This window comes from Lissotriton helveticus, chromosome 6, assembly GCF_964261635.1.
Source record: "Lissotriton helveticus chromosome 6, aLisHel1.1, whole genome shotgun sequence".
In the NCBI taxonomy this organism is placed as follows: Eukaryota; Metazoa; Chordata; class Amphibia; order Caudata; family Salamandridae; genus Lissotriton; species Lissotriton helveticus.
This window is the reverse complement of record NC_136067.1, coordinates 884851716-884877912: the sequence shown is the minus strand read 5'-3', so window position 1 is coordinate 884877912 and position 26197 is coordinate 884851716. Positions and strand designations below refer to the sequence as shown.

The 26197-nt window shown below is 43.8% G+C and overlaps 1 protein-coding gene across 1 annotated transcript in view; it reads left to right on the top strand.

The window, feature by feature from the left end:
- RFX6 (regulatory factor X6) overlaps positions 1–26197 on the top strand; it is a 424100-nt gene that overhangs the window by 166264 nt on the left and 231639 nt on the right. The window contains exons 7-8 of the mRNA XM_078646873.1: positions 94–201; positions 12613–12690. Coding sequence (XP_078502999.1) covers positions 94–201; positions 12613–12690 — 186 coding nt within the window. The remainder of the gene's footprint in view (positions 1–93; positions 202–12612; positions 12691–26197) is intronic.

The following is a 26197-nucleotide window of genomic DNA, read 5'->3' as shown; positions in this document are numbered from 1 at the left end:
GCAGCAAAATACTGTGCGAAATAAATAAGTGTTCAAATGCAAGGTTTTTTTTTTCAAATTTGTAAACTGCGTTTAACATTTTAAACATTACAGGGAGGATTCACGCGAAAGTACTCCTTAAGTTCGAAAACAGGAACTCTCCTCCCAGAATTTCCCAGCGCCCAACATCTCGTGCTGCAGGGATGCACGTCAAAAGATAAGGTAAGACCGGGTGATGTTTGCTCGCGGATTCACAGACCTAAAACCTGTGTCGGCTCTGATACTGACACTCAACAGATGGGCCGCCCCTGCTGGTCAAACAGAGATGACTGATTTATAGCAGGGCTTACGAGGCTCCCGACCTGATGGCCAGCTGTGGGTTCAATGGAAAGTGGAAGGAATAATTCACTGTTTAACTGATCAGACGCTGGGCGCCCCCCTTTGTGTGTTAATAGGACACCAGGAAAGAAGAAAGAGAATCACGGTTAAAGACGTGGCCTAGTTAAAACTAGCTGATAAGATAAATGTGGTTGTGATTATAGGTGTGTGAAATCATAACTCTCCCGTCAAAGCTTTCCAAAGGTGATCAGCTTTACCTGTTCACAAAGTTGTTGCTATATATTCATAATACATTTAAAAAAAACAAAAAAACATTATTCTGTTGCCGAATAGTTGTTTTTGCCGTAGGTTTGCCAGGTTGTTTTCTGAAAGTAAGCATCTTCACGCTATTGGAATTTTTTGTAATGCCATGAGAACAATCCTGCAAACCAGGAGTTTTGTGAGGTTTCTAAGATATTTCTAGCAGAAATATTGCCAACTTGGTGAAATTGGAGAGGACAAAAAAAACTCCACGAAGTTAGCATAAATCATCTTTGAAATGTTCACACACTCCTATATCCTAGAAAACAAGCATTGGCAAAGCAAATAGTCAGGGCCGGCCTAAGGCATGTGCAAGCTGTGCACCTGCACAGGGCCGCCAAACCCCAGGGGCCGCCACGCCAATATATATCCTTAGATACATATTTGCGTGGCGGCCCCTGGCAGGGATTTGGCGGCCTCGGGCCCCCTACCCACACTCCCTGCTCAGGGCCTCCGTGAGCCTAGAGCCGGCCCTGAAATAGTTCTCGCCTATGCGAGAGCTGGTGGTTCATTGTCAATGTCCTTTAGCCATGTTGTAAACTGGCGTGGCTTTGCAGCATGGCTAAAAGTAGAGTTAGAAAAACAGCACCATGATGCTGGCCACATCATAAGGCTTTTTTTTTTTCTGGTGGTTGAGAGTGGGCAAGTGAGGGAAGGTGGGAAAGGGACAGCAAAATAAAGCCCTATGACGCGGCCATCGCTGGCCATGTCATAGCGCTTTCTTTTATTATGACGGTGGGGGTCAGGCAGCACAGAAACCCAGGTGTAATATAAACTCTCCATAGGAGGAATAATACCTCAAACAGCCAATAGCATGAGATGACTGGAAAATATTTTTCTAGGCATAGCCAAAGCCCAGTCTGTTTGTATTTCAAAGAACTGGTAACAGCAGGTTAGCAGCTACCTGCATTGTCAAGTCAGACTTAAGAAAGCATAGGCAAAGTCGATAGGTCTGGCACTGGCTACCAGTTGCTTTGCCAAAGCTTGTTTTATTCTAGCATTTTTTGTGTCAAACTTTATTGTCGAGGTAGGTGGGTGGGGGGGCGGGGCACTTGCCTGTATAACAAAACTAGATGAACAGAAAAAAAAATGTATTCTCAGAAAGCGCACATTTCCATAGTAGCCTCGGGCACTGAAGGGAAAGGGAAGCACGTCATCTCTCAAAGTGAAGTCAACCAATGGCTGAAGCGGGCTGTGCCACTGCTGCATGCTGTATGCTGTACGGGGCAGAACAAAAATGGGAATGCCACAATGAGAGAGCAAAGGATGAAGACAGAGAGTTGGAAGGACATATACGTTGCATATAGTTTTAGTAAATTCAAAAGGTCTTGGCTAACTTCAGACCTAAAATGGGTCGCAAAAAGTAAATGCAAAAGCCAGGGAACCTTGAGAGGAGGTTTTGGAGAGGGAGCTAGTGCTAGAGGAAAACAGGAGGACGCAGAATTGCAACTGGCTTTTGGGGGTCATTTATAACTAACCAGGCACAATGTCCTTCTCCCCACAATGTTTTGCTGGAAAGGCATATGATCAATGCTAACCTTCTTAAAACACACCGGACCAGGGGGTGATGATAATATTGGTAACATAGGTCTTTGTAGAACTTCCTGAATGTTTCGAGGATGTGTTTATTAGCCGTGTGTGTCTTGTTATCTGCGTCTGTGATCGCCGCGACTGAGTGCTGTCTTTGCTTGGCTTTCAGGTAGCCCGCCAAGGCTTTCCCTGCTTTATTGGCCGAGCATAAGTTTATGGATTTATATTTGTTGATCCATGTGGATGCTCTCTCGCTTAGGATTCTGTTTAGCTCATATTTTTTTTTTGTTAGTGTTGTGAGTGTATTCCTGTCTTTTAAGTTGGCCGTGTGGTTCCTTTCTAACTCCTTGATCTGCTCCTCCAGTTCCTTAATTTTTTTGTTTCTGCCCCTGTTCATGCGTGCTTTGATATTCATGAGTTTCCCCCTTATTGTTGCTTTAAGCGCGTCCCATAGTGTTGCTGCCTCTGTGTCAGCTATGTCATTGTATTGGAGATATTCTTTGATCGCTTCCTCTATTTCTGTGATGTTGGCGGGGGTCTCGAGTATGTCACTGTTAAGGCGCCACCTCCTGCTCGGCGTTTCGTTATGTCTGCCACTCAAGGAGAGGGATATGTGTGCGTGGTCCGAAACTGTTATGGGTCCTATTTCCGTTATGTCTGTTAGGTGTGTGTGTGTGTTGGACTACCCAGAATCAGCAACGAACAAAGAGAGGCCCTAGATCAAAACATAACGAAAGCGGAAGTAGGGAGGGCCATAGACTCACTAAAACCAAACAAGGCCCCAGGACCGGACGGCTTCACAGCCACCTTCTATAAACAATTTCAACCATTACTCAAAGACACGCTGGTCAGAGTATTCCAAGCATGTGCGGAAAAAGGCGAGATGACAGACTCAATGGCAGAGGCAAACATTATTGTTATCCCCAAAGAAGGGAAAGACCCCCAGTTCCCACATAACTACAGGCCAATTTCCTTAATTAACGTGGACTGCAAAATCTATGCTAAAATCATGGCAGCTAGACTAAATGCACATCTCCCATCTCTCATACACAAATCCCAGGTAGGCTATCTGGAAAATAGACTCTCGCAAGATAACACCAGACTGCTATGCCATTTAATTAACCGCACGGCCAACAGCGCGGAAAAGGCTGTCATGATCGCATTGGATGCGGAAAAAGCCTTCGATAGAGTCTCATGGCCCTTCCTTAATCAATGCATGCTCAAGTTTGGACTGGGCGAGAAGTACAGGGGCATGGTCATGTCCCTGTACAAAAACCCCCGGGCTCGAGTGGTGGTTAACGCAGCCACATCCGAAACACTCACACTAGGGAGAGGGACAAGGCAAGGCTGCCCCCTCTCACCGGGACTATTCCTGCTCGCCCTAGAACCACTCCTCTACATGATCAGGTCAAACCCCAGGATCACGGGGGTGCAGATAGAGGGTCAAGCTTTCAAGCTAGCTGCATACGCGGATGATATTCTGATCACCACAAACAACCCACAAGAGTCAATTAAGGCACTCGTGCAAACAATAGAGGAGTATGCACATGTCTCAGGCTACAAGCTCAACAGGGAGAAATCCGAATGCAAACCAATGAACTGTCACACCACCAAGACGGTCCTGGGCTCGTCCGGCTTAGCATGGCAAACGAAACCCCTAAAATACCTGGGCCTCCTCTTCGGAAGGGACCTAAGATCGACATTAGACCACAATGAGGAGGCGATGTTAAAAAAAATTAAGTCCAAGCTAGACACGTGGGGCCCCAAATTCATAAGCTGGTGGGGAAGAATTGAGACAATAAAGATGATGGTCACCCCCATGCTAAACTACCTGCTCTCCATGTTGCCTCTCACACTCACATCCGAGTTCCACAAACGCCTAGACAAAAGCATCAACATGTTCCTCTGGGGAGGAAAAAAACCAAGAATGAGCTTAGCGAAACTCAGACTAAAAAAAGAACAAGGCGGATTGAACCTCACGAACTACAAAGCCTTCCAGACGGCATGCCTGGCCAAACAGGGATTACACTGGATAGCCCCCACACCAGAATACATGCCGGTATGGCTGGACCTGGAAAGGAGTATTCTTGGTGGCGCAGACCCAATTATGGCCCTCACGGCGCACAAGCACCCAGAAGCCAAAAACGCAATTATCCACAACACAAGGACAGCGCTGCTGAAAGTAGACAGGGAAATGACAGTTAGTATCAAAGGCACCAAATGGGAATCACTGTGGCATAACACCAAAGTCACATACAAAGGGAAAACACTAGACAGCAAGGAATGGCGCAGCAGAGGCATCACAACGCCGTCACAACTAGAAGCAGGGAACAACCCACTCTCCTACAAGGCACTACAGCAGATAACATCCCTACCTAATAAGGAGTTCTACGAATTCCTCAAAATCAAAGCAGCTGTCACCAAAGCAGGCCTCACGAAACAAACACCCACCATCATACAATACGCACGAAACTTAAACAAGACAGGCCACCAAACAGCACAAATCTACAAGTTAATCACACCACGCACCACAACTCTCAACAATAAGACAATTGCCTTTTGGGAGGAGACCATACAAAGACCGCTAAATGAGGAAGAGAGGGCCAGACTATGGACGTCTGCGTCCAAAAACAAAATCACGCCACAGCTAGCACAAACCAAATACTGGTTACTCCACAGGCTGCACTGGACACCAGCGAAACTAGGGAAAGTGGGAGCTAGCGAGAGCAACACATGCTGGAACTGCCAGAGGGCCACAGGAGATCTATCTCACATGTTATACGAATGCGCCAGAGTCAAGATCTTCTGGAGCAAGGTCTATAACGTCATAGACACAGTAACGGGAAGTAAGACACAAAGAGGACTAGCGGGAATAGCCACTGCCTTCCTAGCAACAGAACTCCAGTCCAAAGAAGTACGAGACCTGGTCGATGTCCTTCTGACGGCTGCGGTGAAAACGATCTTGGGTAACTGGAAGGACACCAGCAAAGCCACCTTCAAACGCTGGTTCAATTGGGTAACCTTCCTCCGGGGGGCAGACAACATCACGGCCAAGCAAAAGACGGCGAATCATACTGCCAAAGACAACATGTGGGAAGCTCTTGACGCATACCTGGAACAGTGACCCCCCCCCCCTCTTTTCTTTCTTTTCTTTTTCTCTTCCTTTTCTTCGCTCTCTCAGGCCCCGCCAGGCCGCAACTTTGCAAGAACAGTACAAGTATTACGAATGTTTTGCTCTGTATATGAAAAATTTTATTTTCAATAAAAATATTTTGAAATAAAAAAAAAAAAAAAAAAAAAAAAAAAAAAAAAAAGATAATATTGGTAACATCAACATGAGCAATAGTATGGCAGAGCATTTTCATAGCGCCAAAAACAAACAAAAAGTTCCCTTGGTGCTTCAATTTTTTATTTTTTATTACTCAGTTTAGGGAATAACAACGTACATGCCTTCCTCCCTGAGAGTGCTGGCTGGAGACTCCTGGTTTGATTATATATTTCCATGCTGTTTCTCTTCCCGACTCCTAATAGGAAGGATACAGAATACCAAGAATATTCCTTCAGATAGATTATAATCACATCAAATCTATTTAACACAGAAGACAATATTTAAAATGGATGACTGACGAACTTTGGGAGTACTAAGCATGTGAATTTGTTGCTTGCATCTTTGAACGTTTGTGTGTGTGCGTTTGAGCGTGTACTTGTTAGCTGATGTTCATGTGCGCATGTCTGTCCGAGTGTGTGCTTGTGGCCCTCAGTGTTTATGCATGTGAATCTTACCGTGTGGGTCAGTGTGTGCCCGGGTTTTTGTTTGCAGCTGGGATTGTGTTTCTGTGTCCATGAGCGTGTGCATGCTCGAACCTTTCAGTCTATCCGAGTGAGTCTGTGTGCGCACCTGTTTCTGAATGTGTCCGTGTGACCAGTATGTGTGAGTCTGTAAATGCGGTCTTCAGCTTTTCTTGTTCCCACAAATACCCCTTTACATAGTGTATAAGAAAACCGAAACCTAGCACAGAGCACAAGGTGCACATAACCGACAGACACATACACACAGGTAAATTAGTATGGACCCACTGAAAAGGCCAAGAGAGGATGTTAGCTATCAAAACTGAATTTTTCTTAGTGCCTGATCCTTTTGGGAGAAGCATTGATGACTCTGCCTCCCCACTCAACAAAAGAAAGTGGCTACATAAGTAAAAAGAAGTTCCTTACAAATTAACAGACGTTTGCACTAATCAGTAAACAGAGACAGAGCAAGAAAATGACAGTGATGATGAAGTCAACAAATGGTAAGTAATGGGCGGACTAAAAGTACCTATTAAGAGTATCTTTTTTTTAAGCAGCAATAGATCATCGTCAAAGCAGCAGCGCATACTCTTGCCTGCAGTCAAAAGGCAGAGGAATCTCAAACTTTTTTTTAATTAGTTACTTCTACTTTTGCCAACACTGTCGTCTTTTTTTTTTGCTAGTAGTGTTCTGTGTAAAAATGCTGCACATTAACCAATATCTGATAACAGGCTAGCTTGCAAACAAATTTCCTGATAGCACAGGACACTTGAGACAGAGGGGCAGGTTTACTAAAATGTTTATGAGTAGGGTAAGTAATACTACAGGAGTGCTATTGTACACACTCTTACATTCCTTTCTAAATTGGCCCTGAAACGTTTATCTCCCTATTAGTAAAATAAAAGACGGCCTAATATTTTCTTTTTGTACTAAAAATGAATGTATATGACCAAAATACACCCATTGCATTCATATTTTAGATGTTTTGTGTTTTGGGCCAACTCGCATTGGGATATAAGAGGGTGTAAAAAGAGTGCTTCTGTAGTAGTCTTTTAAATGCTCTTATATACCTTTACGAATGGGATCCAAAATAACTATGACTTAGATCACTTTACCTAAGCATGCATCTGACTGCATGAACACTATCCACAGATGGAAGCGCTGACTACATTAGTACGTTATAGGACTAAAACCGTCTCCGCCTCGAGCATTAATTTATTCTATTGTATGTGTGTAGCACAGAGTACAGGGCCTCTCAATGATTTTAAATAAACAATAGTGATCTGAATAACACTAATTTGTTTTTGTATAGTTATTTCATTGAAAGTGAGTTGGAGAGTACTAATTTGCTGATAAATATTGTACAACCAAAATTGGTGTTCATTTTACTGATCTTGGAAAGATGTCTGATCCTATCATATTTAAACATTTAGGAGATCTCATGTAGCGAATGCTTATTGCACTGAGCAAAATTAGTGGCTAGATCCAAAAGAAATTTAGGGTGCATTTGGAAACACCCACCTTTCTTTTGCTCTTGACATGTCCATCACTCCCTGCATTTGGTTACATGCTACTGGTAGTGTTTACACTTGCAATCTCTCTACCATCTCTCCTCTACTCTTTCCACTCTTTTCTCCTTCCCTGCCATCTGCTGTGCTACAACATTACAGTCATTGATATCACTGACCACTGGCAACCTTCTCTACGAGGGCCAAAGACTTTGTGATTATACAATTTTTGGTTTTTATTTTATTTGATAAAGTTTTATATAGCTGTTTAATGCTTGCTTAATAGTTGACTCTGATACTGCAAGCCCCTACATTTTGTTTCTTTGTAACAGAGACCTCTGTCTCCACAGCCTTTTACACTGTGAAGTACACTGACACTGCTATGGTACAGTGGCATCTAGAATCTAAAAAAAAATAAAAGAAGTCAATGTTCTTTGGCAAGTTTTCAAAATGTGCCCTCATCACTGGCGGTGTTTCAGGAAACCCTTAATCTGGTTTCCTGAGTGAATTTAGACTGGCTTTGTAACCATATGTCTTAATGTAGACACTCATCTGGGATCAGATGAAGTAATTGACAATAGGTAGGCATCCTGTTGTGGGTATCAGGGAGCTGCTAATGTCAAAGAGAAACCCTCTGCAACAGTGGTATTCCACTATAGGCTTAGAGTTCACCAAAGCTGGCTCTACCGGCCATTAAAGGCCTGCTTCAGCATTTGGCTCAGGCCTTTAACAAGGGAGCGGGCATTTACTAGTCAGTAGAACCCACTACGGAGGGCTCTAAGGCTATTAGAACATACTGCCCCTAGAGGGCAGAATGTTATATTTTGTAAAACAAGGGCCTCACGGAGCCTGAGGGGATTGAAATCCCTTTGGGCTCCGTGTGGCCTTTTTGTTCGCAGCAACAGCATTGAACAGACATTGACGTCTTGATGTTCTGAGCTTCTACCAGCCATTAGAAGCCCGAAGCACTCCATTGTCTTCAATGGAGCACTCAACATTGTAATGTTCTAAAAAAACTCTTAGTGCCCCCAGAGTCCATGGGCTGACTGTCTTTGAGATAACCTTGGGTGCTCACCCTTTTCTTGGATTGCAACATCCCTCTGAAAATCTTTAATGGATGAGTACTTTCTGCATGCCCAGTAGAGGTAGGTCATCATAGGAACACTGGCTGCAGCAATTTGTTTAGCCAAATCACCTAGTCCCTCAAGGTTAGGAGTGGTCATAGGGTCATGTTCTCTAACAGCTGGTACATCCTGGTCAAAAGACTTCTCCAGTGCAAATGCCTGTGCTTTCCCTTTGCATACAAATACAAAAGAAACTCTGATTCATCTTGACCACTGGGCTTTCAATGACAGAGAGAGCATTTACATGATCGGGAATGATGTTAAGGAGAGCGGTTAGTTCCTAACAGGAAGGGAAGGTCCAGAGACCCACAATGACAAGGGAGCCATTAAGGGTAAAACATGACACTAATGGCAGCATAGACAGTGATGGTGATTGACAATCAAAACCTTCAACATTCATGTGTGTTGCTAACTATAAAGACATAATCCTGGTGCAGGTGTATAAGTCCCAGATGCCATCATACACATATTAAGTGAAAAGGACAGGTGATATTTATTTGCAGGCAAAAGAAGCAATGGGAATAGGCAACAGTTCACACCTCTCCGAGACCTATAGAGACAGCTCTTTAGGAAGCACCAACTGATATATGCTCATACATAGGGCAGGGGTATGCCATTGGAAGTCCAAAACTAAAGCCTTGTGGCATTACATAGGTGAAGGATGTCTGGAGTTGTTCTATATTGTCAAAATGTACATCCCCTATATGCCCATAAACATCCTCACACCAGCATTTTGCAAAGTCCATCCCGTCCGTTTCGGCTGCTTCACTTCCTGGTATTACTGTGATCCTGACAACCTTCTTGAATGTATGTGGTGGACTTCTGCTGCCAGTTGGCCACTTCGTACAAGCCCCATTGTGATCCATGTAATGGTTGAGTGCATTTCAGTGTGTATTGCACCAGGGGGCTTTTACATGAGGCATTGCGTTCAATTGATCATTTTATGAAAATCCTTTTGAATACTGAGTTAGTGAGATGACATCCTGACTATGTTGTCCAACTTAATGGAAAGAGGAAAGGAGGAAAATAAATAGAATGGTAGAGAAAAGAGTGTGAGTTACATGGAAAGAAAAGAAGACATTGAGCCATATTTTTTTAATGATGAAGGCAACAGCTTAATTGATGCAAGGTTTCTCTGAAATACATCGTATATTTACAATAACAAATTAAAAGTACAGGAACTACAGCAGACCCTTAGATGTGTGCTCGTAATAGCAGAATCCTACAAACTAACAATTGGAGAAAAATCACTGAGCCGATCAGAAAAGCACTACTAAGTTATTACCAAGATTTTCCCGAAATTCTTTTAATTGGGGATTTGTAGTGCTTGTTCAGTCTACAATTCGAGCACTTTCCCAAGATACGTAAAGCATTCTTAAAGATGGCATGATTCTTAACACCACATACTTAATTGATAAGGTTGAGTACAAAGAATTATGATGTATTTTGGAATTTTACTTTTCACCTAAAAGAATTAAAACTGATAAAATATATATTTTAAGGCTTGGTGGCTCCTGATAAATAACTCATAGCAATTCCATACCTCGTATTAGTATTTTAATTTCATATTTGCTAAATCTCAGATGAAGTATATACTAAAATACATTAGAAATATTAAAATGACGATCTTGCAGACAGGTGAGCGTGCTTGGCAGGGCATTTCTATTGAATCAGCCGTGTGTGCACATAGGGCACAACAAGTCCCCTCGGGTCCAGTCACAGTATTCTCACAACCGAGTACATTGTGGCGTTGGTTCCGGATGCGGGAGCCGTTGACCACAGACTGAGGCTGCAATGTCAGTTATATCTTCCTCCTGCTCTGGAGGTCGGAGACAGTCTAGGCTGCCAGCTTGGGTCTCACAGACTTGGGAATCTTCCCCCAACACCCCTCAGACACCACATGCTATGGTGTGCAAGCTAGCACAGGTTTACAGTTGTAAACTCGGGTCCCTCTGGCTCAGCAGACTTCCCTCACACTCCTTGAAATTCTCACACTACAGCACCACCAGGTGGGCCGCTGAGCACTACGAGCACACTCCTCGGCACAGTATGAATACTGTACATGTTGGGATGGCCCTTGTCCCAACCATCGATCACTTTCTCTCAGTTCCGCTGCATCCTACGCAGCTCTTGCAATCCTGTGGAAATGGCTAGCTCTTTTCTGTCCCTAGGATCTCATGGACAGGGGGCCAGTCAACCAACCCTTTAAGAGTGCTTAGGGACCTGGGTCACAACAGGTGGCAATTAGTTGCAGGCCAGCAACATCTAGGCAAAATCCACCTTGTGATAGTCCCCTTCCAAGAGTACGGCAAGCCACAGGCCACCACAGTCTCCGGATAATCCAGTTGCAGTCCCTCCTGCCTCAATAGTTCATCTTGTCTTCTTGTCCTCTTGTCAGGGAAGCGCAGATGTAGCTGTTCCCCCAGCACCCAGCTGTGTATTGCAGACTGGCAGACAGGCACACAGAACCACGATTCAAGCACTAGAAAAAGTCACCAGAATAGGGGCCTGATTACGAGTTTGGCAGACAGGGTACTCCATCGCAAACATGGCGGATGTCCTGTCCACCCTATTTTTGAGTTCCATTATATCCAATGGAACATGATGGAACTTATAATAGGGCAGACGTGATGTTTGTCATGTTTGGGATGGAGTAACCCACCCACCAAACCCTTAATCAGGCCCTAAATGTTTATTTAATCCTCTATGAATGATTTTCCATCTCAAGCCTATTTATGGACACACAATATATTGCGACAGAATGTCCTCACACACCACCAAGTGGCATGCTTCATCATAGTACTCCCCTTGCTCTTCAAAATCCAAGTTTGATGAAGAGCAGGTCTGCACTTTATAGTAAAAGAGGCACTTCTAACTATTGAACCTGTGATGTGAATAAATAAAAAACAATGTGAAACATCAAAATTATCTTTTAATATGAAAGAGATATCACTTGGCATTAAAAAGCAGGTTGGAGACTAGGGGAACCAATAACCCATCCTCACCGTAGAACATCAACATGTTTCTGTCTCTTGGCTTACAAGAGTCTATGGCATTCGTCAAGACAGAACACAGGATCATCTTTTGGCAAACAACCCTGTTAGTGGCACTTTTAAGTTGGACTGACCTTTGTCATCCCACAGTTTCCTAGGTCCCTAGGCACCCTAACTGAAGGTCATTGTGCCCGATGGAGGAAGGGCTCTGGCACCCCTGTAGGCACAAATACTTCACAGTGCATCCCTCATGGGCCACCTAACACTGCTCACTCCTTCCTCCCGATGGATTCTCTGCCTGACACTGCACTCTGTCCCCAGGGAGAACTCTGATATAGCGAGAGACATGACTAACCTTAGCAAGTAGCTTTTTAAATACCAATCTGAATAACAGTAACCTGCACACACAGGCCCCGTCATGGCAAACCTGTGGCACATTTCAAGAGCTACATCACTAGATAGCACAACCAGTGATAGAGCCCCACAGTGGAGCATTTGTTTTACCCCTTGACAAGGGACTTAAAGCTAACTCAAATCAGCCAAACAAGTATACACTAATCATTAGTATGTATATGACAAGCACAGTGCTTTAGCACTGAATGACAGTGTCAAAACCCTTACAGTCCTATGCCAGCAAATGATAGTCCAAACAGGAGTTCAGAAGACAGAATGGTCAGGGGAGACCAGGTCTAAAAATCTGAATGTCAGAACATGACTGCAAAATTCCTAACAGTTCTATGCTCCCATTGAGTTTGTGCTTCTAATTTCTGTGTAATAAATAAAAGAATAACATATGCAGATAGTATTTGTAAAACTAAAACTTCAATGTGGAGAAACTGTATTTTGCCGCATTAGATAAGTAAAACTGAGTTCTTAAAGCAATTCTTTGTTCATGTCTAAGTTCAAAAAATGTGCGATGTAATCAAATATAGGGGAGACATTTGAATTCATAGCTAAACAATAAGGCAGAAACTATTTACGTTTCAACTAAAATGCTTAATTGAAGGAACTGTAGATAATTTATTTACTTTAAGTTTTCTATTCCAACAGGTGGACACACTTATCATGATGTACAAAACCCACTGTCAGTGTGTTCTTGACAATGCAATTAATGGAAATTTTGAAGAGGTAAGTGTATTTATTTAGTTGGAAAAAACACAAATGCGAATCTATTTTTGTAAGTTCCAACGATTGTATTTGGTTTTCATTTTCAGGTAGTACAAATAGATTATGGCAAGATAATGTTAAAGCAACCCATCACAGGCAACATATGTTGTAAGTTATAGTATTATGTACAGAAATAAATTATAAATATATTTTATGATTCTATTGAAATGAAAGTTCACTCTCAGGTATCTTTTATATGATGCTCAAGCACATGCTAATTTATCAGATCTCAGCGGGATAAAAGTTTAGAAAAATGTCCATACACCTTCCCTTGCCTAATAATCACAAGGATGTGTATCTGCATGTAAGAATGCTGACTTGCCCTCATTGTCCACATTTATGTCAAAGCAAATGGCATGAGTGAAACTTGAAAGGATATTTATATTTGTTGTACTTAGTCTGAATATCTAGATTAAAGGAGCAAAGTTTGGCAGGCACTGGATTGGGTTAAGAGATTTTTTTAAAAGTATATTTCAGAGGTGAAGAATACACGCTTTCAGTGAAATCAATTCAATTCAATTCAATTCAAGGATTCTTTATTCGATGATTAAAAATCACCATAAAAGCACATACATATACATATATATATAAAATTCCATTAAACCATTATCAGAATCCTAATAGTATAATTATTTACATATGACAAAAGGGAAAAGGAATTTAATAATTTAAAAAAAAAGAGAGATTAATAGCAGATTTTAAGAATCATTCCTCTCCTCTGGTTGCCCTTAATCGGACCGCCACTTTAATAAAATTCATTATGCAGCACAATGTTAGAGGATCCGATGCTTTCTGTAAATAGGTTAAGGCCTCTCTAGCATGTTTCAGTTTGGCTAGTTTCAGGATTTTCACTAAAAATCTACGCCTGGGCATTGAATAAAAAGGGCACAGGAGCACAAAGTGAAGGGAATCCTGCGGAGAACTGTTGTCGCAGCCGCAGGTTCCCTTCTGCTCGATTGTAGTTAAAAACCCTGCTGGTGATGCCAATAGGTACGGAAGTAGATTTAGTCTGAAACGGCACATCAGGAATCTATCCTGGACGTTATGCATAAGGTACAAGTATGGCTCCATTCCCTCCGTACTCTTAACCAGGTTATGAGCCCTTACAGTCTTTTTGGGCCCTTCAGCGTCAGCTCTCTGAAGTGCTTTTTGATCTAGAAAAACTTTTTTTACAATCGCTTTATGCTGTGGTACAATTGCTGCCGGGTCAGTGAAGAGGTTCCTGTAGCCAAGTGACTCTAGGGTACTCTTTACATAGTTAAGCCAGGGGATTCGCATACATTTATCTCGTTCTAAGCAATCTTTTAGAATTTCCCTGCTCAGAGACGCCTCGGGGTTGACCCAAATTTTTAACCAGGCCACTATTGGTCTAAGTTTTACCAGGTATTCTAGGTAAGGCCTCCCCAATTCTCTATGTACTATGGAGCCAGCGGTGCTTGGGGGTACTCTCAAAATAGTTCTTAAGTATTTATTTTCTTCCCTCTGTATTTTCCCAGTGTTAACAAAGCCCCATACCTCTGCCCCATAGATCACTTTGGAGCAGCATATGGAGCTATACAGGTTCATCACCTGTTCAGGGCTCCATCTACCTACCCTTCTACCATAACTTGCAATAGCACCATTCGTAGTGATCATTTTACAGCAGCGCTCTTCAACCAGGGAGTTAAATTGTAAATACCCGTCAAAGGTTACACCTAGATAGGAGAATGTTTTGACCTCTTCTATTTTATGGTTTCCTATCGTGTACGTAAATTTGGTACATGGTTTATTGCCAGCCAACAGCACATAAGATTTGCCCAGATTAACAAAAAGATCTAAAGAGCCCATGAACTTAACAAATCCGTCAATCAAAGTCTGTAGGCTCCTAGGCGTACGTGCGAGCAGGACCGCGTCATCTGCATAAAGCAGTACGGGGATATGACGCAACCCCACCCTTGGACAATCTTTTTTTAGATTTAACAAAAACTGCTCCAGATTATTTATATAGAGTGAGAATAAAAATGGGGCTAGAATACAGCCTTGCCGTACCCCGCTCTTACAGGGAAATGAGTCGGTCAGCCCACCCTCTCTGTTAAATCTGACTTTTGCAGAGGTATCACTGTGGAGTTCCCTTAGAATGTTAATTAGGTCAACCTCAATCCCCATAAGAGACATCATAACCCAGAGTTTCACCCTATTTACATGGTCGAATGCCGCTGCCAAGTCCATGAACCCCATATAGATGGCTTCGTTGCTGGCCATGGTGTATTTGGCAGTCAGCATATAGAGGTTCAGGCATTGGTCACTGGTGGACCTCCCCGTTCTGAATCCATACTGAGTGTCCGAAAAGATGTTATTTTCCTCGGCCCACTCGGACAATCTATTGAGGATCGCCCTTCCCAGGAGTTTGGCAGACACATCAATTAGAGAAATAGGGCGATAACACTGGGGTCGTCCCTATTACCCTTCTTAAAATTAGGGACGATTATAGCCTTTGACCAGGACGGTGGTAAACCACAAATGATAGCAGTATTTAGGACCCTAGTCATTATGGAGGCCCACAGTTCTACACAACTCAGAAAGAGATCAGGGGGGATCCCGTCTGGACCAGGAGCTTTGTTTTTTGTTAAGCCCTCTATTCCAGCAGTGATCTCCTTAATGGAAAACACTACTGTGGTGCCTTCGTGTGGGGTCCCTGCATACCCTTCAGTTGGGCCTGGCTCATGATTGTACAGCCCCTTATAGTGGGAGACCCATTGTTCTGGTAGGATGTTTAATCCTATCTCCGGGACATTATTTTCCTGGAAGGTTGGTTGATTAATAATTCTCCAGAACCCGGACATATCCCTGTTCTCCCCTGCTTCTCTTAGGTCTGCCCACGCTTCTCCCTGTAGAGCTAGTTTCATCCTCTTGGTCTCCCTCCTATACTTATTCCTACACACAGCAATTTGCAGGGTGTCCCTAGGTTTGTTTTTAAGGCTGCTTTTAAGCTCCCTCAAAGCCTTTGAACAATCTCTATCAAACCAGCGTGGGTTACCTTGGTTCCTTATGGGAGCGCTAGTTTTTAATAGACCATCTATAAGGTCAGCAATCTGGCCGAATGCTTCAAGCAACCGCGGATCTTGTACACCCATATCTAAGCAGTCATCCATGGCGGGTTTTCCAGAGTCCATCAAGGATTTATAGAAGGTTCCCCCGTCTATTTTGGACCATCTTAATCTTCTTCCCTGGTCTGTTACCTTCTCTGTAATTGAGCCTTGGTATCTGCTTCTTAAACCTACCGGATACAGCAACCCCAATACAAGGGGATTGTGATCACTAAAAGTGCTCCATTCTATCCCTACGCTAATAACTCTATTTATAAGAGATCTAGAAACTAAAATATAGTCAATAAAAGAGGAGCATCCTCTGCCCTTAAATGTTGGTGGTAGACTACCATCCCTCTGCACAGCCATCAAATTAATAGTGTGCACTAGATCATAATTGAGAAGGAGTTTGCTAAAAGCTAGACCCTCCAGTGTGTGTGAAAAATGTGGCCCTTTCGCTACGGAGCAATGAGACCACTCTGCATCTATTGGTACCAATGCCGGGCATAGGTGACAATTGAAGTCTCCCATGACAAGTAGGGCAGGTGCCTTTCCGGCTTTCCTAGCCCAAATTTCCTGACCCAATCTATCATCTAATTCTCCTAAAAATGGGGTATGGCCTCCCCCTGCCCCGTTATTATAGATGTTAAAAACAGTTAGTCTTAACCCCTTTCCTTTAAACCGTACTGCTTGTATAGCAAGTGAGTTCCAGTCCGTGATGGACCAGCTGCCCGGAAGGTTTAAGTCCACGTATATCGATAGTCCACCCATGGCTCTTCCCGATCTCGTTTTTTGTGCCGGGACAAAAAAGCATTTGTACCCCTGGATGTGGAAATTACTGTTTTCTAGGGCCCATGTCTCCTGAAGGCTAATTATTTGAAATTTGCTAATATAGGCGCGCCACTCCTTGTTGTTAAATTTGGCTGCCAAGCCTGCTATATTCCAGGATATGGCTCTAATTTCATCGTGAGCATACTTTGTTCCCTCATTGAGCCCAATTCGTTCCACAGTCTCCACCTGGCCAGGTACAGACCCATTTCCTCCCATTGTAGGTTCAGTGGCTATAGCCATAATCTCATTTGCCTCAGTCCCCCTAACCCTACTAGGTAAAGTTTGCAGTGCCGACGGATTTTGCTGACCAGAACCCAATATTGAGTCCTCTATTGTTACAACATCTGGGCATTCCTTTCCCCTAGTATTGGAATATCTAACCATATGTCAATCAACCCCCTCGAGTCCATTCAGACAGCTAAATTGATTAAAGTTATGGAAGGGTGTCGCCGGGGGTTGAAAAGCTGGCCGAGCCTTAAAGTCATGGTTTCTACCCCTCCGGGCGACCCTCGTCCAGTTGTCGTGGGCTTGAGCGGGATGCATAGGGGTTGGGGGGAAAAAGAAGGACACTTGTAGAGTCTGAACTGTTGATTCGAGAGATCTGTTCTTCCCATGACATATATGGGTAACAGTCCCCGCATCTCGAAAACTCACCATAATGCGGTCCCCTATTATGGATTTGGTTGTCTTACCCACCCAAGGTACCCTTCTCACCATAATGATTTCGTTGTTAAGATAGGTCGGGAGCGGTCGGTTCCAATTTAACCACTTGATGACCTTACTTTTCAGTGAGCAAAAGTTCTCGCCTTCGCCCACCTCAAGTGGAGGAACACCGGCCATAATTACCATAAGATCATTAGCCTCTGGAGGGAGATTGGGTCTACGGGGTCTAGCAGCAGGCTTCACTAGGGGAGGGGGAACAGTACTGCCAATAATTGGCTTAGAGGGTGCTGGACCTACTGGCACGGGTGGGATATTAGGTTTCCGTGATTGGACTGGGGCTAAATTAGCCATAAGAGGTTGAGGGGGAAGAGCAACAGTGGTCACCAGGCTACCTGGCGTATTAGGGCAATTGGGGGTGACAATAGAGGGAGGATTAGTCTCAAGAGATCTACCCTGCTGGCTAGCCGAGGATTTCATGCTACTTATCGTGGCTTTCAGGATAGTGAGTCTAATCTCAACCTTTTTGATACTCTCACTAATCGGCAATAACAGAGACCTAAGCAAAAATTCCAAATTTCCTAACGGGACAACAGAGAGCGGAACATTGGAGACATTATTTACCATGGCGTCCGCTGAGTCAGGTGTTGTAGTGGTCTTTTCGGGCAGTATAATATGTACATTTTCCGATAACCTCTCAATAGTTGGGGGGGATTTTAGAGTTCTTCCAAACTCAGTGTGAGGAATTTTTGTTTTAGTTTTTCCCTGACCACCCCTCGACTTTCTCCTACGTTTGTTAGGTGGGGGGCCATGTACCCCGTGTACAGGAATTGGCTTAGGTTTAGCTTTCCTACCTTTTATGGCAGGTGGAGGCTGGGTAATTAGATCAACAGTCACACAACTTTGGCTGATAGGGGGGGTAACATTAGTAGTTGATTCAGTAGGGTTATTGGTACAATCCCTCAGAAGAAGTGGGACATCGTCCAATGAAGATTGCTCCCCGGTAAGTGGTAAACAGTTATCTCCAAGGGGCCTATTTTTCAAGTTTTCAATGGAACGTCTACGCTCCGCCCTGAGCTTGGTCAGAATGCTTTCCCTCTCCCCACCTCCCGCAGCCCGTGGGAAATAGTTATCTAAAGTCCCATTTTTAGCTCCCCCCGCCTTCATAGGGGTACCATCCATGGCCGGGGTAGGCATAACAAACAGCTATAGATGACCGGAAAATAGCTAAAGAGAGTAGACCCAGCCCGGCCTTATCCGGCCTATGAGGGCCTTAGAGGGCCCGCCCTTTGCCCGGGCTTAGCCCCGGGCGCTCCCGCGCGCTACCGCGCCGCGGTGGAAGTCACTTTATTATAAAGGGCCTGTTTAACAGGGTGGAGTCCAGTTGGGCGAGGCAGATGGGGAGAGCACGCCAGGTGGAGCAGGCGCTGATACCGGGACTCCTGGGAAAGCGAGTCCCGGTTCAAGTGCTCGCAGCCCCTCTGTCCTTGCCTCCGCCCTCAGCTGCTCCCAGGTGTCAAGCGGTGATTATCGCTGCGGGACCCGCGAAGCGGGTGCCGCGAGGTATGGGCTCTGTTCCCACAACAACAACTATCCTCACAGGCGGCAGGTCTGTTCCGAAGGCGTCCCAGTGAAATCTTTAAGCTAGGTTTGGAGGTTGACTCAAATTATGTGTGTCATGGAATGGTGTAAGTTAGTAAGTTTAATTTGAAGCATTTACCATTATATTACATTGTGGCACTGGTGCTAATGTTCGTTGATATAAACCCGACATGGTGTCAAATATTATAATCAAAACAAGCATTGGTATAAATAATTGGTTTCGCCTATGTAATTAATAATATATATATGTCTATATATATATATCTCTCTCTCTATATATATATATATGTGTATATATATATATATATATATATATATTTGTACATTTTGGCAAGCAGTCATGTCGCTCAATTAAGCAACAGAGTAACCATGTTGGACACAATGAAACATGCCCCCTATTTAAAGTATATTTTGAGAGGTTTGGGACAATAGCTAAAATAGACAAACGAACAGCTGCACGTTGAGTGACAAAATACATTAAAGAACAAAAAAACACCCTCCAAATCTTGGCAACAAGCTTACATCCCCGACTTCCCGGTTGAGCATGTACCATGAAGCCCAGTTGGGATTTTTTTGAACACTTAATGGAAGTGGAGATTGTGAAAAAAATCCTAGATTAAAAATGAAAATGTCTTCACTGTGAATACTCCCATCATGTGTAGCTCTAGGCTAATGGTACTGGAGATACCCAAGCCAAGAAAAACAAAGATAGGACATAAGCCTCTTCCTCCATACTCCGCTCTATGGAACGATTCCATGCCCTCATGAACCAAATAAAATGTAGCAAATCTTTAAGAACAGTTATGAGAAGGAAAGTCTTCCAAAATAACTATGCTATATAATACCCTAAAGGTAGAGTTGCTAACAGATTAAATGTGTTTTCTTCTAATTTGATTTTAGGCCGGCTATTCCACTCTCACCATTATGATTCTGCTTGTGATGTTTGATGCCGACTCATTTCCTCTCTACTTTGGTAGCATAACAATAAAAAATACAGCTGTCTCTAGCAGACTTGAAAAGTATTAGGGCCAAAAGCTCAAAACTGCTACAAGCTTTAATCCCGACAGGCCAAGTCAACTTTTAGACATTCTGCTGTTGACAATATCAGTGCCATTGACTTGGCATTTAGAGGGCCACCAAACAATAAAGCATGTCATCATTATTGTTATAACATATTTAGAAACCAGTGGTTTGAAATATGCTTCAATTAGTTTCAGACTGTGCGGAACAGAAAGGGAACCAACTCGCTGACAAAGACACTAAATAATAGCATGTATATGGCCAGGGGTTTACGTGGGATGAAATAAACGCTGGGGTCTCTCAAGGATGCGTGGCCATTCAATTAAGGTCATGGCTTAAAAACACACAAGCTAAAAATGTGTTCTTGGCATAGTGTGCCGCACTAGTATTTTGTTGCTACTGTCAATGCATCCAGATATATAACGCAAGTAACATTACAGATATGACAAGCCTGGACTAGTGGACTTGTCAATGCTTGTTAGTTGCATAAGATAAATACGCAACAACTATGGCTTCGTTGTATATAACATTGAAAATGCTTCAGTTGTGATATGGTGAGACTGTGAAAGAAACATAACAAGTCTTTGAAGTTACATCAGTGTCAGTAAAGGGTGTTACTGCTGCTCTCTGCTCTGCGAGACTTCTTGACTCTACTCTGTGTGGGTCGAACTCAAACCATGCATTGGATTGGCTTTTGCATGTGTCTTTCTTTAATGAAAGCACACAAATGGCTAAAGGTGGGTGCATGTCCCACCTCCTTTGAAATGTTCCCTCCCACGGCATTTTGCCTCGGGAGCGAGAAATGGCACGCAGGGCTGCAGCTGCAGTGCCTCCTTGTTTCTACATCCAGGCATTCCCTGTGCATGTGACAGTGGTGGGTGCAGCACCACGGCCAGGGCTTGAGGTATGCATTTACCAACCTTGCCCAGTGCATGTTCTCTGAGGCAGGGAATGTGTGGTATGTCTAGGAGAGAGAACGTGAAACATCACACTGGGGCACATCTCCTGTTGTGTACGTTCCTTGAAATAGTGACCTCAGGTTGTCCGTATCAAATACACTTCCGTATTTATTTTCATAGTTTAAAACTTGATTTTGCTCGCGTTTACGAGGAAGTGTTGTTATTTAAGGATCTTGGTGTGTGACATCACAGAGCACTGCGCACAAGAGAAATGGGAAGGTTTTTTTTCCTGAGAGATCTAACCTGCAGTGTTGGCAGCTTCTTACGAGGGTCATAACTGATTCACGAGGGTGAGTAGCTCAATTGTTTGACCATCTATACAACCCAGTTTTCTTTCTAGAAACTGTGAGTCTGTGAATGAGTGAATGAATGATTCATACACCACAAACTCTACGGTGTTTTCTAGTGTGGAAGCATGCTGTTTCGGCTTGCCTTTTGAGTTGTCTGTGCACTGCTCAATAGCAGCATTCTTGTCCTGAGCCTATTAGAAATGTGGGTCTCTAGTTGGCAGAGGTAGGTACATTTGTCCAAGTAGGGACCCTTCTTCCTAGTCAGGATAAGGGATTTACACTCCTAAAATAACCCCTGGTCACCCCCTTGGAAGCTTGGCACAAGCAGTCAGGCTTATCTTAGAGGCAGTGTGTAAAGATTTTGAACATAACCAACAGTAATACAGTGTAAGCACTACAAAAGGACACCACACCAGTTTAGAAAATATCCAATATTTTTATATACTTAAGACAAGACCAAAAATGATTTAAAAAACACAATACAGTACTTAGAAATCTTCAGTTATCAAAATACCCTTGAAAAACAGTTCCTTGAAGTCAATAGCTCCCTCTGGGGCTTTCAAGGGGTCGTGAACAAACAAATCCAAACAGTTCTGGCTGACCGGTGCATCGCAGGCCAGCTAAGGTGTCGGGAAGACCCGCAAAACAGTACCTTAAGAAATGCAGGGCGAAGGCGACCTCTCATTGAGCTTCCAAAAGCACGGCATCAGCAGGCATCAGTTCCGGAGGTCGGTCCAGAAGGCGTCGGGCTCTCGAAGTCACATACGTTGCAGATCGAACTCCTCGCGGTTGAAGTGAGGAGCGCTGGCATCGGCAGGCGTCGGGTCTGCGGTGTGAAGTGCAGCGGTGGGGCGTGCGATGCTCTCAGGTCATGGTGCGTGTAATGGCCCGGTGGCGGCATCAGATGGCTTTGTCTGTGAGACCAGGATCATGGTACGAAGTGATGCCGTGCTCGTCACGGTGCTGGGAGGTCACAGCGCAGACAGTGGCATCATCATTTCTGAAGCTCTGTCGTCTGCTGACGAACTGGAGTCGATGGCACCGGCGTCCGTAGGCCAAGGCTGCGGTGCGGGATGAGGGTGGTGCGTTGTGTAACTTTAGGAGTGTGGCCCTCGAACCACTGTGCAAGCAGCAGTGTCGATTTTGGCATGGAGTGGTGTCATCGGGGGTACCAAGGTGGCCGCATGAAGCGCAGCGATGCAGAGTGAAGTGTGCACAAGTCGCGGTGCGAGTAACAGCTCGGTGGTGGTGTCAGCAGAGTCGTTAGTGAGACCAGGGTCGTGTTGCAGCAGTGCCCTCTGCGGTGCCTACAGGACACGGAGTTAAAAGCACCGGCGTCGGTAGGCCATGGCTGTGGTGCGGGATGAGGGCGGTGCATCGTGTAACTTTACGAGCGGGGCCCTCGAACCAAGGTGCAAGCAGCGGCGTCGATTTCAGCGTGGAGCGCTGTCGTCGGTGATACGGAGGCGTGAACAGTAGAGGCCTTTGGCGGGAGTGCTGCTGGGCGCTGACTCGGGGCGGGGGGTAGTAAACTACGGATTACGGCCGATTAGAGGTAAGTAAACATATAAATAAATAAAACAAATGTTGTTGCGTTCGCTGGATCGCATTAGGTTTTCCAAATCCTACTATTATGTGAACATTCACTTGTCATGGTATATTTTTAAATGAGATGGTGAAATGAGTGTCATCAACATTTCAAACTACATAATAATCAATCTGTGGGGTTTTCATCAGGATAAGTTGTCTGGGACAATTATATTTACCTTAAAGAAAGGAAAAGAATTATAAGCATCTATATATAAACTCAAGGATGTGTAGTAACAAAGTCCAAGCAGGTTGATGTAGTTCAGGATGATTTATTGTAGTAGGTTACAAGATATGTAGATGAGCGTCACCAGGAGCAGCCAGCATGCTGCTCAGCCCAATCTCAACTGTGACTCACAGACTCCCAACATTCCTAAGCGCATCATCACTGCAACATTCCACTGGCTGAGCAGGTGGTGAAATGGCATAACATTAACATGAACAGGATACTAGGATACTACATATTCCCCTTTCTTATATAACAAAAGCAATTAAGATGGTAAACTGAAAAGGGAGAACAATAAATGAGGAAAGAAAAAGAGGAATACAGAAAGAGGAAATGACAGATGCAAAATAACAGATAAATACAACCCATCCTCCCCTCTATAAACAACAGCAGAAAAGTGGAGGAAAACCCAGTGAAAGAAAACAACAAAGAAAAGACAAAACATGAAAGCACCAATGACTACCCCTCAAACACACCTACTGGCCAGGCAGGCAAGTGAGAAAGCAAGGCATAGCACAACACAACAAAACACTGGACTACAACCAGACACACACACAGTGGAGAAGGAAGACTAACCTCAAACAGAAGGAAGAACAAATGAAAACGCACTACGTTAAGAGAAAGACAGAGGACGAAGAAAGACCTACAGCAAGGATAAAGTCCAGAATTCACAGATGACGAGGAAAACTGATCACGTAAAAGAAACAGGGAAGATGAGAGGAAAATACAATAAAGGCCCCTTATCCAAGGCATATTACCATATTGACAAAGTAATTTGATATGAGCATAACATTACATTGCAAAATTGACAATATAATATAAATAACACAAGTAGGACTGAAACCCATGAAACAAACCCTATGTAAGGGTAAAGATGTACCCAATGTATGTGAGAATGGGAGGACTAAAACCCATGACCAACCCCTACTACAAGGAAAAGGGGTCAGAAGCTATTATGAACGGGACTAAAACCCATGAAATGATAGCCCTTGTAAAGACAACAGGTCACATATTGTGCAGTGAAGTAATGGGACTAAAACCCATACAACACAAGTAAGAGAACATGGGACTGAAACCCCTGACCTACACTAAGGCGAAAGGGAGGTTAGATATTGTTAACTATTGTGTATGGTTCTGAACCCATAAGCTGTCCCTAACAATAGGTTAACTAATGCAAAAAGGACTAACACCTATGCATAGAGCCCTTGAAAGAGAGTGGGAACCATAAGTAGCCCAAGAAGGCAAATATATTGAGAGCAAATGGAACGTACAATGAGGACATGGGACTAAAATCCATTCGGAGCGTGACACATACAGTGACGACATGGGACTAAAACCCATTTGTAGCTTGACACGTACAGTGAGGACATGGGACTAAAACCCATTCGTTGCGTGACACATACAGTGAGAACATGGGACTAAAACCCATTTGTAGCGTGACACGTATAGTGAGGACATGGCACTAACATCCATTCATAGCGTGAAACATACAGAGAGGACATGGGACTGAAACCCATTCCTAGCGTGAAAGTGAACCAACCCCTTAAGCCAACCATCATGTAAGGGATAAATGTGAATGCCACCCACAAAATCACATGGATACCCAAATGTATGAAAGCGTAAACTGTGATATCACGCCGGTGAACGACCTCTCAACTGAGTTCAACAAGACAAAGAAAACACTCTTGCATAAGAGAACAAATTGTAAACATGCCAAATCGTAAAAACAGGAAAATACTGTAAATAGTAAGCATGACATATAGGTGCACAAGTGAAAACCATTTGCAGCAAACGAACTAGAATAACTTCCACAAAGTATGCACTTATAAACTGCCCCAGACACTGTAGCTCCAGACACAGTACATTGGAGAAATGGAGCTTCCGACCTTAGACAGGATCGTGCGCACATTTTTAGAATACAGCAGACAAACTCACACCAAAGATCAGTGTGAGAAGAACTCCTTGCATAACGGCAACCAGTCAATTTGGACACTGTCACCAGATGGCACCCGAAAAGAAGATCAAGAACAAGCTGATACTCACCACTGAACTCCAGACAGTGTCCTGTGACCTCTGTGCGTCGAGCCAACAGTCTTCTAGTGCAGCAGGAAAGCAGAAATAACCAAAACAAGCAGAGCAAGATAAGCACTTCACATGTGGGACAAAAGTAGAGTAGATTCTTTCACATGGAAATAAACTACGCACTCGCGAAGCTAAAGTTGTTGTCATATTGAAGGGATAACAGAGGCAGACAACCAAAACATGGCGACACTCAATTGACGGTGAGCCAGATAGCTCATGGCACGTCTGGGCATGCGGTGTCCAGGAGCAGCAAAACACAACGAACATCAAAGAACATCTCCGGAGATCCATGGATTCAGGTAAGGCTGCACGTGCTGTACATGACACGTGACTCTTATTAAACTGCCCCGCAATGGTCAAACTGTCAGTGAAGATACTTGTAGATGACTGAAAGAAAAACAATCAAAGTTAATTTCACACACTTAGCACCTGCTTGTATCTGGTAGTGAAATCTGCACAACTGTCCCACACATTGCTCTTAAACCACAGCTAGGCTCTAAGGGGCATATTTACAAGGGCTTTATCTCTGCTTTTTTGGCTTAAAAAGCCAAAAAAGCAGAGATAAAACTATCACCCTATTAACAAGAGGGTGCTAAAATGCTTAATCGCATGTTAGCACCCTTTTTCTTAACGCCTCCCTTTGCATCTCTAATGAGATGCAAAGTGGGCATCACTGGGCATACCCCAGATGGACAACCTTGTTCAAAGCACATTTACAAGGCTGCCTCAGCATTTTAGCACACGTTAATTTTTGGAGAAAACTGCTGTTTTCTCCAAAAACTAACGCCTGCTAAAATGCAGACTTACCTATCCCTAACATTGGCGATGTTCCCTGCAAAACGGTGATAACCTCACTATCTCTGGAACTTCTATTGCCTTGGAGTAACGCGTTGTTAATAACGTACTACCAAATTAACGCTAAGCACGGCCAGTGATAATTATCGCTAGCCGTTGATAAAATGCCCCATAATTCCTTGCTGGCAATAAGAAGCTTGCAGAGAAAAGAGCTTGTGGCAAACACCAAAATGAGTAAAGCCTCCTGAGAGATACTTGGGACAAAACTTAGCCCACAATCAGGGCGAAAGGGTTTCTCACACACGTCGATTTGTTGAAGATAGACTCTGGAGAGTAGACACCCTTCACAAC